The sequence below is a fragment of the Physella acuta genome, unplaced genomic scaffold (assembly GCF_028476545.2).
Source record: "Physella acuta isolate Inbredline_101_S28 unplaced genomic scaffold, ASM2847654v3 ptg000473l, whole genome shotgun sequence".
Classification (NCBI taxonomy): Eukaryota; Metazoa; Mollusca; class Gastropoda; family Physidae; genus Physella; species Physella acuta.
The window spans coordinates 805,557-817,921 of NW_026731992.1; the positions used below are offsets into that span (position 1 = coordinate 805,557).

At 36.5% G+C, this 12,365-nt stretch overlaps 1 protein-coding gene across 2 annotated transcripts; it reads right to left on the reverse strand.

Annotated features, from left to right (window-relative positions):
- Position 1: 1 nt before the first annotated feature.
- Positions 2 to 6,715, reverse strand: LOC131943896 (NADP-dependent oxidoreductase domain-containing protein 1). Of its 2 annotated transcripts, none has more exons than XM_059304209.1 (5): positions 6,497 to 6,715; positions 4,031 to 4,257; positions 3,399 to 3,581; positions 2,906 to 3,095; positions 2 to 363 (listed from the first exon to the last, which is right to left on the reverse strand). In XM_059304209.1, exons 1-5 carry the CDS (start codon positions 6,691 to 6,693, stop codon positions 210 to 212), a joined length of 951 nt encoding a protein of 316 aa, XP_059160192.1. In that variant the 5' UTR covers positions 6,694 to 6,715; the 3' UTR covers positions 2 to 209. The 2 variants fall into 2 exon arrangements, with proteins under 2 accessions (XP_059160192.1, XP_059160191.1); XM_059304208.1 differs by having other exon boundaries at positions 3,399 to 3,746.
- Between the last annotated feature and the right edge of the window lie 5,650 nt (positions 6,716 to 12,365).

The window sequence follows — 12,365 nt, forward strand, 5'->3', positions numbered from 1 at the left end:
TATGCACTAGGGTCAACTTGAGTTGAATACAGCGGACCTAGAATAATCAGTTTGCCAATGAGGCTACAAATCTGTAGTTGTAGATTAAAAACAACACACACGAGTCACTCCACACAATCTGCAATCAGAAACTGTTTTTGGCAAATCTTGATCAATAAATGTTCCCTTAACATCCCAACAGTTCCTGGCACAACAAAAATATCCCTAAACTAGCGCAAATGAAGAAAATTTCTCTTATGAATGTAATCAGAAAACAACTGCCAGTACCGGGCTGAAAATCTCGTCTGCAGTGATTGGTTGTCTTTTAATAGCTTTAGCACTGGAGTTTCAACACCATCCACCAGGTCATAGGAGGAAAAATTCCTGGGAAAGGGCACACAACTCTTGTTAGTTTTAATAGCATCTTTAGAGTCAGTTTGATAGAAGGAAAAAGTTTGATTACAAGTAATTAAAACAGTTGAACTAACTTAAACCCCTGATGTTGCCAAATTAAGCTTTTTAATTTTGTGTCATTGCAATGCTTTATAGACATTTACTACAATACAACAGTTATTTTTAGCTATCAAAATACCTCATGGGTTAAGTTTAAGAGAATTTAGTAAAACATGTCAAAATGTTGACATTATTGCTCTAGTAACATCACTTGTGGATTTTCTTCGTTCTTAATTTTTAGTGTTGGAAGGGATCGAGCCTTATCTGCCAGAGGGTTTGAACTTGAGACTTTCGAATTTATCAACCATGAGCTTTTTGCTGACTCGACCACGCCTCCATCACAATTAAGGATACGTGTCAACTGGTTATGCGCCATTGAGGCCATTGACTCTGATTTCAGCCGAGGGTTCGAACTCTAGACTTTTCGGTTTAGCAACCATGAGCTTTACCGACCCGACTTGTGGATCAAAATGTTAGCATTTTGGCATCAGTTTTGTATTTTTATATGGATGCCCCTGGACCAAGTTAAAAATAAAATGGTAACCAAAAAAAAAATTTATATTCTACTAAACGGGTTGTCAACTTAAGTTACATTGCAAAAACATATACAACTATACATATTTAAAGAGTACCACCCCATGCCCTAGGATTAGCATAATGATAATACATGATGGGGTTTAAAAGATTAACTGAATGAACTAAAACCATATGACAAAGATGAACTAAAAAAAAACATCAGACAGACATGAATGAACTAAAACTATCAGACAGACATAAATGAACTCGAACCATATGACAGACATGAATGAACTCGAACCATCAGACAGACATAAATGAACTAGAACCATCAGACAGACATAAATGAACTAGAACCATCAGACAGACATAAATGAACTAGAACCATCAGACAGACATAAATGAACTAGAACCATCAGACAGACATAAATGAACTAGAACCATCAGACAGACATAAATGAACTAGAACCATCAGACAGACATAAATGAACTAGAACCATCAGACAGACATAAATGAACTAGAACCATCAGACAGACATAAATGAACTAGAACCATCAGACAGACATAAATGAACTAGAACCATCAGACAGACATAAATGAACTAGAACCATCAGACAGACATAAATGAACTAGAACCATCAGACAGACATAAATGAACTAGAACCATCAGACAGAAGGGATCGAGCCTTATCTGCCAGAGGGTTTGAACTTGAGACTTTCGAATTTATCAACCATGAGCTTTTTGCTGACTCGACCACGCCTCCATCACAATTAAGGATACGTGTCAACTGGTTATGCGCCATTGAGGCCATTGACTCCGATTTCAGCCGAGGGTTCGAACTCTAGACTTTTCGGTTTAGCAACCATGAGCTTTACCGACCCGACTTGTGGATCAAAATGTTAGCATTTTGGCATCAGTTTTGTATTTTTATATGGATGCCCCTGGACCAAGTTAAAAATAAAATGGTAACCAAAAAAAAATTTATATTCTACTAAACGGGTTGTCAACTTAAGTTACATTGCAAAAACATATACAACTATACATATTTAAAGAGTACCACCCCATGCCCTAGGATTAGCATAATGATAATACATGATGGGGTTTAAAAGATTAACTGAATGAACTAAAACCATATGACAAAGATGAACTAAAAAAAAAACATCAGACAGACATGAATGAACTAAAACTATCAGACAGACATAAATGAACTCGAACCATATGACAGACATGAATGAACTCGAACCATCAGACAGACATAAATGAACTAGAACCATCAGACAGACATAAATGAACTAGAACCATCAGACAGACATAAATGAACTAGAACCATCAGACAGACATAAATGAACTAGAACCATCAGACAGACATAAATGAACTAGAACCATCAGACAGACATAAATGAACTAGAACCATCAGACAGACATAAATGAACTAGAACCATCAGACAGACATAAATGAACTAGAACCATCAGACAGACATAAATGAACTAGAACCATCAGACAGACATAAATGAACTAGAACCATCAGACAGACATAAATGAACTAGAACCATCAGACAGACATAAATGAACTAGAACCATCAGACAGACATAAATGAACTAGAACCATCAGACAGACATAAATGAACTAGAACCATCAGACAGACATAAATGAACTAGAACCATCAGACAGACATAAATGAACTAGAACCATCAGACAGACATAAATGAACTAGAACCATCAGACAGACATAAATGAACTAGAACCATCAGACAGACATAAATGAACTAGAACCATCAGACAGACATAAATGAACTAGAACCATCAGACAGACATAAATGAACTAGAACCATCAGACAGACATAAATGAACTAGAACCATCAGACAGACATAAATGAACTAGAACCATCAGACAGACATAAATGAACTAGAACCATCAGACAGACATAAATGAACTAGAACCATCAGACAGACCTGGCTATGTTTTTCCTACTTTCCCAAAGACCAAAATCTCTAGCTGTCAGCATGGGTTGGCTCTCACCAAACACTGCTTGACTGACGACACTCAAGGTCTCGCTAGTTGAAAGGTCAACCTGCAGGCAGATGTTGACCACAGACAGTATCAACACTTCCATCAGCTTCTCATTGCTTCTCAGTAGTGCACCTAGATTTTATACATCAAACTTTCATCATTTGATGATGGCCAGCCCACTAACATCAAACTTTAGTCCAGTAACATCAAATTTTCATCATTTGATGATGGCCAGCCCACTAACATCAAACTTTAGTCCAGTAACATCAAATTTTCATCATTTGATCATGGCCAGCCCACTAACATCAAACTTAAGTCCAGTAACATCAAATTTTCATCATTTGATCATGGCCAGCCCACTAACATCAAACTTAAGTCCAGTAACATCAAATTTTCATCATTTGATGATGGCCAGCCCACTAAAGAAAGTCTTACCTTCAGCTGCCACAGCATAAGGACAAGTTCTTAAAACAGTTTGCTGGTCATCAAGTGAATGGCTGACACTTCCCTGGCCTGCCCATTTGAAAGACCTGCTGTCCACAACATCTGACCACTCAAAGTTTGGACAAATGATGTTGGACGTTTCCAATAGCTGTCGCAGTCGTCTGGCCGGCAGGCCTGCACACAGGGAGATAAGAATGGAGGAGGCTGGAATTTGGCCGCTTACTTCTGCCGCAACGCTGGCCACTTGGGATGGTAACACACACAAAACAATGACATCCGCAACAGCAACCAGTTTTTTATTATCAAAATAGCAGGCGACCCCTTGCTGTTTGAGATGATCTAAAAATAACAGTACATCAGTCAACTCTATGCAAATTCTTCATGGACAGATTTAAAAAAAAGGTGTCACACAGAATTTTTTGTAGCAAATTTCTCAGGAATAGTCACTACATTAATAATGCTACAATGGAATAAAATAATGTAATAAAAAATATGTCAATAACAATTATTATAACAAATATTGTCATGAAAGAATTTGAACCTAGCTAGAAAATCTTGTAGCAATGGTTTTCTGTCAGCTACTACTGGAAATCAGTTGTAATTTAAAATACTCATTGACTGACCAAGTAGTTCAGGTCTCCTGGTGGATATCTGGACACAGTCTGTGTCAAGCCTCCCATTGGTTAAGAGTGTAGTGGTCAGTTGGAAGCCAAGTCTGCCACATCCAATAAGGCCTACAATTAATTTTTTCCTTGTCTCTTGTGTTTCAATGGTGGGTGTTTTTCTTTCTGGTTGTGTTTCAATGGTTGGTGTTTTTCTTTCTGGTTTAGGAAAATCTTGAATTAATGATCTGTAGATTGGTTTGACACAAAAATTCTAGATTCAATATTCTATTGATTTATAGATTAACAAAAATTCTGGAGTTGCTAAGAATCAATGATTAGTTGACAAAAAAATTCTTCATGAAAAGAAAGGAAGAAAGTGTCTGTGTGTGTGTGTGTGGGAGAGGGGGGGAGGTCAGGGTAGAGATAAGACCATTGACAAAATAGCTTTAAACAAGTATGACACTTGAAATATATTACATTTTTTCTTAACTGTTTATCAATCATGGTAGCTAAGAGCCAGTTTTAGCTAATATATTCATTTTTTTAAATGTCCTTTTGCTTCTATCAAGTTATAGAAATGAAATAAAAACAATATAGGCCTAAGCCAGAATTTTAATATTAAATGCAAAAAATATGGCGATAAACTGTACTACTTGCCATGTAGTTTTTTTTACAATGAATTGAATGGGATGACTGAAGATACTGATGTCCAATAATAGACTCTTCCAAAAATAGGCTGTTAGTAATATTGCAATCTCGACTAGTTTTATGGTTAGAAATTAGAGTTAGGCATGTGGTAGGACTAGGGTTATTTATAATGTTTTTTACCTGTTCTAATTAAAACACATTCACAAAAATAAATTAAAAAATAAGTAGATCTAGATTTCTAGATCTAATCCTTATGTTTTCCTAACTTTTTTGATTTTGTGTTTCCGTTGTGTTTATATTAGTTTATAATAAAATATGCTCAACCAGAGGTGAAGTTTAAGCTGCAAATAAAATACGCTAAATGGCGTTTTACCCAGATTGATTCAATGATTTAATATTAAAATTAATTTAATAATAATAGTAGGCCTAATAATTATTAATAGTGATAAGAATAGGCAATATTGCCAAATGGCAAATAGGCATAGGCGGTAAACCTCCATTTCAGCGTATTTTATTCTCCGTTGCTTGTTTACCTCCAGTTGAGCGTATTTTATTATAACAACCGAAACACACCAAAACATTAGGAAAACACGATTTATTTTTTGTATTGTATTTCTGTTTTCACAAATGAATAAAATGAATGTTTAAAAAACACGACTTATTTATTTGTATTGTATTTTTGTTTTAATAAATGAATAAAAAACAACAAAGAGACTGACTGAAGTGATTTGTTTGTTGGTTACAAAAATAGAGATGCACACTTTGTACAATTAAGTGTTCCAATTTCAACTAAACTGAATAAAAGTATTAAAAGGCACAATGATGCTGCCGAAAGTGGGCCGAGGGGGGGGGGGGGGGTGGAATTTGGTGAGGGATTGCTTGGAGTGTTAGAGAAAGTGTGACAACTCACGTTGTCATTTAAAAAAAAAATAATGTTAGAGGTCGTCCATAAATGACGTCACACTCGTAGGGGGGGGGGGGGTCTTGCTTTTTGTGACGACACGCTTTTTTTACGAGTTTTACCTCCCCCCTCCCCTCCGTTACACGTCGTCACAAAAAGTCAGACCCCCCCTAAAATGACGTCACACCATCTGAAACCCCCACCCCCTCATCACCAGTGTTTCTTCCAGACTTTTTTCTCCGGGGGGGCACTTGAAATTTTCGGGGGGGGCGGTAAACTTTCTTCGGGGGGGCGGACACTGTTAAAAGTATATATTTTCTATATAAATTATATAAATTTCATTTCGTTCGGGGGGGCGGTAAAAATTTTTCGGGGGGGCTTCGCCCCCCCGAAGAGATGCCTGGAAGAAACTCTGCTCATCACACACCGTCACAAAATTGCTGACCCCCCCCTCTCCCTTACGAGTGTGACGTCATTTATGGACGACCCCACATCAATTTTTTTTTTTTAAAGTCAGAAATTTACTCATACAAAAAAAGGAAGGATGGTAGATTTACTATGAATTTAAATAACATACAACTCTATAGTAAAATATTTTTTTCAGTTTTAGCAAAACTGTCAAATTAAAAAACACAGAGTTTGTACATTTATTGCATAAATACAAAAATATAAAACAGAATGATTAACAGTGTATCAGTTTCACCATGAGACAAATGCCTTTTTTTAAAGTACAATACAAATAAACAAGTCGTGTTTTTTAAATATTCATTTTTATTCATTTGCTAAAACAAAAATACAATACAAAAAATAAATCGTGTTTTCCTAATGTTTTGGTGTGTTTCGGTTGTTATAATAAAATACGCTCAACTGGAGGTAAACAAGCAACGGAGAATAAAATACGCTGAAATGGAGTTTTACCGGCATAGGCTACCTACTTCGCTTTTCGTAATATATCGATCATTACGGAAACAGCAGCACATTGTGTAACAACAATAGCATGGCTTTTCTTTCGTAACGGCAAAAAGTCGGAACCCTTTTCATCTACTGCACTCTCAAATCTCAGTGAAGGTAGGTTACATGTAATATCGTTGTCTCTTAAAATATCATTACATGAAATAGTTGATAACGCCATTTTGTTTCTAAGGATCAGGTACGACAACTCTATTCACATAGAGTAATCGGGTCCGTCTAAACTCAAAAACTCATGTCTGCTTAACCGGAAAGTCCTAAGTTCGAACCCCCAGGTAGATTAGGTTCGATTGCTTGGGATAGCAACTCCACCTAGGAGAGAAAATTCCAAAATTCCAAAATCAAACATCTGATGCTAACCAGGCATCACTAGGCTTGATTAAAATGCTTTATGTTGACAGAGTTCAAATAAGATTTTAAAAAAATAATAAAATATCGTATTTAAGGAAAAAATTCAACAGCAATTTTGAGGGGGGTAGGTTGAGGTGTGATGTCATTTTAGGGGGGTGGTGGTCTGGCTTTTTGTGACGATGTGTGACAGAGGGGAGGGGGTGGAATCGTCAAAAAAGCGTGACGTCATTTATGGACAACCACTATCCGTAAAAAAATATTATTGACGTTAAAAACCACTGTACTAACTTTTTTCAAGATGTTGGGTGGGGGGGGGGGGGGGGGGGCACTTTTTCGCCAACTAAAATCGCAAGGATTTATCACTTAGAAAAGAAACCAATTAGACTAAAAATTATTGTACTATTGTGTAACATTAATACACCGGGAGTGACCTCCCCTAAACTTTCTCAAATATTCTTATATAAAACTCCGGGGGATGGCAACTCTGGATATGGCCATAAGTTTTAATTCATTTTTAATTACTTAAACTGTAATAGATTGAGATAATTGTGAGGTCAAGGGAACTCACTCTTCTGTATTAGTATTATATTTATATTGTTATCTTGAGTGATGTCCCTTGTGCATTTGTACTTCCTTCCTCTGGCTGGTACCATCATGTAGTTAGACCCAATAAACGTTTTATATACAACCACATGCTTCTATCGTCAATCTATTATATCTGACGACGAGGATAAAAATCTACTAGAAAGAGCACCTACTTACGCAAAAAAGAGGTTTGCTAGAGCTTATTGGCTAAGTATTTCTAGAATAATGGCGCTGTATGGCCAAATAAAAGAATTTGATTCGAATGATGAAATCATTCAAGATTACCTAGATAGGTTAAGCTTTTACCTTGAAGCAAACAACGTGACGATAGAAGCCAAAAAGAGAGCTGTTTTGTTAACAGTCATAGGGCCTCAACAATTTAGGCTACTAAAGGACTTATGCGCACCAGCTAGTCTAACTACCAAGAGCTTTAACGAGCTGAGCAAATTGCTAACAGACCACCATGCGCCTACCCCATCAAAGTTTCTATGTAGAGCTAGATTTGACGGTAGGACTCGTCAACCAAACGAGTCAATATCAGAATATGTTGCTGCTTTACGTCATTTAAGTGAATTTTGTGAATTCGGCGATACGCTGTCTGACAGACTATGTGAAAAGTTTGTGACAGGTGTAAACAGCCCTGATATTCAAAGAAAGTTGCTGCTCGAGTCAGATCTAACATTAGAAAAAGCAATACAACTCGCAACTTCAATCCAGCAGTCATCTGATGCGGCGAGATCTTTAGCACCTTCAGAGATCCATGCAGTAAACAGCAGGTTAGTCAATAAACACCAACACCATCAGAGCATTTCAACTTATGCTAAACAGCCTGCTCGTTCAAATCCTAGATCTAAATCTAGTAATAATTATCAAAAATGTCATCGATGCAAAGGTCCCCATGCATCTCATCGGGGCAAGTTCAAGTCTGCAACTTGTTATAAGTGCAGTAAGCAAGGTCACATGGCCAAGGCCTGCTTTGCAAAGTCTTCGTCTGTTGCTAAATCTAGCCAGTCAAGACAGTACCGCAACCAAAGGCAGCACTATGTTAACTCTCACCAAGACTACCTAACCCAACCAATGAACCACTCTACCTGTGAAAATGCTCAAACTGATTCGCAGCCGGATTTCAACCTGTTCTCTGTGAAATCAATAAGTCATGCTCCCATCAATGTACTAGTTAATATCAACGGTAAGAGCATCAGCTTCCAACTTGACACTGGAGCATCTCTAACAGTCATAACAAAGAAAGATTTTGACGCTGTCACAGGAGGATCAGTGTCTCTACAACCATGTCACAAGTGTCTAACAACATACACTGGTGACAATGTTCCGGTAATAGGAGAGTGTATGGTTCATGTAAATTATAATGGTCAAAGTGTTAAACTTCCTCTTATTGTGGTTGAAGGAAATGGACTACCATTACTAGGTAGGAACTAGTTAAGTGATCTTAAGTTGAATTGGGAGAGTATTTGTTCAGTGAAGAATGTAAAAGAATCTAGTCTTACTTCACTAGATAAAGTAATATCTGAAAATAAATGTGTTTTTGGTAATCATGGATTACTAAATGATAGAACAGTGAAGTTAAGCATTAAAGACACAAATCCGAGATACTGCAAAGCTAGAGTTCCACCTTATGCAATGAGGAATAAAATTGAAAATGAGCTAAGTAGATTGGAATCTAATGGCATCATAAAGAAGGTAGACTATTCCGATTGGGCAACGCCCATTGTGCCAGTGTTAAAGAAGGATGGTTCTATAAGAATTTGTGGAGATTATAAAACTACACTGAATAAGCAAATAGAGCTAAATAGGTACCCTATTCCTAACATTGAGGAAATTTCTTTGAATTTGGCAGGAGGAGACAAATTCACTGAATTAGACTTTAGTCATGCTTACACTCAACTAGAACTGCATCCAGATTCAAAAGTCTATACGACAATAAACACACATAAAGGACTCTACCAATATGAAAGACTATGTTTTGGCATATCATCTAGCCCTGGAATTTTCCAAGCTGTCATGGACAGTATTTTTAAGGATATTCCAAATGTTTGTGTGTACTTTGACAATGTGTACATAACTGGTAAGAATGACACTGAACATCTTAAAACACTTGATAAAGTATTGAAAATTGTTGGTGAAAAAGGTTTAAAGATAAACAAAGATAAATGTCAATTCATGTTGACAGAAATTAGTTTTCTTGGTTATATATTAAGCAAACAAGGCATCAGACCTCAACCTGAGAAAACAAAAGCCATTAAAGAAGCACCCAAACCTGAAAATACCCAACAACTAAGAGCTTTTTTGGGCTTAATAAATTACTATGCAAAGTTCATAGGAAATCTGTCTGGTAAACTATCACCACTGTACAAGCTGCTACAGAAAAATGCAACTTGGCACTGGGGTAAACAACAAGATACTGCTTTTAATACAGCAAAAGAGGCTTTGTCTTCTGACACCTTACTAACTCACTATGACCCAGGGAAAAGACTTATATTAACATGTGATGCTTCACCAGATGGTGTAGGAGCAGTCTTGTCCCACATGGATGAGAAGGGTGACAGACCCATTGCTTTTGCCAGTAGATCTTTGAACCAGGCTGAGAAAAATTATTCTCAGTTAGATAGGGAAGGCTTAGGCATCATTTTTGGTGTTAAGAAATTTCATAAGTTTCTGTTTGGTAGGAAGTTCACAATCTTTACAGATCATAAACCATTGCTAGGTTTATTTGGAGAAAACAAAACCCTACCTGAGCATGCCTCACCAAGAATTCAAAGATGGGCTATCACACTAACTGCATACAATTATGAATTGAAATACAAACCTGGATCTGAGAATAGTGCAGATAGTCTTAGTAGATTACCTTTAAAAAACCAAAGCCTGAGCTATGTACCAGAAGATGTATTTGTTCTCTTCACTATCATGGATAACTCCAATATAAATGTGAATGATATTAAAAGAGAAACACAAAAAGATGAGTGCTTAATAAAAGTATATGAGTACTGTAAGAATGGTTGGCCTGAAGAGTCAGTGAATGAGGACTTAAAGCCATATAAAATAAGAAAAACAGAGTTAAGTCTAGAAGATGGATGTATACTATGGGGGTCAAGAGTAATTATCCCCAAAATGTTACAAAAAGAAGTTTTAAGAACTTTACATGATACTCATCTTGGTTCTTCCAAAATGAAGAGTCTAGCAAGATCATGGTTCTGGTGGCCACATATGGATGCTGATATTGAAAAATATGTAAAGCTTTGTTCAAGCTGTGCACAACATTCAAAGCAACCAGCTACAGCACCCTTGCAAAACTGGGACTGGCCAATCGAACCATGGAAACGTATACATATAGATTTCGCAGGACCTTTCATGAACAAAATGTTCTTAATTGTTATTGATTCACATTCTAAATGGTTAGAAGTTAAAATCATGAACACAATCACTGCAAATGATACCATTATAGAACTGAAGGAAATATTTTCAACTCATGGATTACCAGATCAAATTGTTTCAGATAATGGGCCTAGTTTCACAGCTCATGAGTTTAAACTGTTTTGTGTGGCAAATGGTATTGAGCATATAACCACATCCCCCTATCATCCTGCTGGGAATGGTTTGGCTGAAAGAGCGGTATGCATATTCAAAACCGCTATGGTAAAAATGAATACCGGTAACAAGTTTTCTCTTAGAGAAAGAGTAAACAGGTTCTTAACCAAATACCGCACAACTCCTCATATAACAACAGGTGTTGCACCATGTGAATTGCTATGTGGTAGGAAAATTAAAACTCATCTTGACCTACTACATCCAACTGTTCAAAGGTCTGTTTCCCAACATCAACATACACAAAAAGTAAATCATGACAAATCATCCATTGAAAGAGAATTTGCAGTTAATGATAATGTGTATCTGAGAAATTATGGGAGAAGGGAAAAATGGATACCAGGTCAAATTGTTCAATGTACAGGACCTGTGTCTTATAAAGTAAAAACAAATGATGGACTTATTGTCCGTAGACATGCAGACCAGTTGAAAATAACTTGTGCAGATAATAAGTGTGAATCTGCCAATCCCACCAAATCTAATCAGTTCACACCAACTCAGTTTGTTCCACAACCAAGTTCTGTTGATATGAGTGAACCAAGTTGTCTGGAGTCAGAAAATGTAAATTCTGGAGTTAATGATTTAAATCCTAGACCTCCTGAGATAGAGAATCCAGATGGTCAGAATCTTGAGTCACCAAATCAAAAACCACTGAGAAGGTCAAACAGGACAATCAAAGTCCCAAATAAGTTAGACCTATGATTTTAAAGGTCAAAAGGACTTTGACATCATTGTTTTGTATCTTGATTATGTTGTAGCATATTGTGCATTGTTTGTAAGGATGTAATCTACCATAGTGTTCATGTTACAATATAATTGGTGATTTTAGGATACTATCAATTGTTCTATTGAGAGATGTGTTATTGTGTTCTAAGGGTAAAGGGATGTAATAGATTGAGATAATTGTGAGGTCAAGGGAACTCACTCTTCTGTATTAGTATTATATTTATATTGTTATCTTGAGTGATGTCCCTTGTGCATTGTACTTCCTCTTTGCATCATGGCTGTCTGTAAATAAAGGCTGTTAACACCAATGTGGCTCCTCGTCAATCTATCACATAAACTTTTTAAAAATAGAATAGAATCTCGTAGAAAAAAGAATTGCGCATCGAATGAACGCCAAACAATCTGTGTATAATAGTGAGAAATATTGTTAGTACTTTATAAATTCACATGCGTTTCTTGAGAAATCCGAAATAGCGTAAAGTATTACTTCCGGTCAACGGAAATCACTCAAAATTTGATAGAGAGCAGATATTTAGATATTTTACTTTCATGGGAAATTTTATTTATCTATCT

Bases quoted from the DNA above. Each gene is read 5' to 3' on its own strand.
- LOC131943896 (XM_059304208.1), bottom strand. From the start codon at position 6,693: ATGGCGTTATCAACTATTTCATGTAATGATATTTTAAGAGACAACGAT. The intron at 3,747-4,030 runs GTCAGTCAATGA...TGTTATTTTTAG, and splicing joins CAGGAGACCTGAACTACTTG to ATCATCTCAAACAGCAAGGG. The intron at 3,096-3,398 runs GTAAGACTTTCT...TATAAAATCTAG, and splicing joins TTATGCTGTGGCAGCTGAAG to GTGCACTACTGAGAAGCAAT.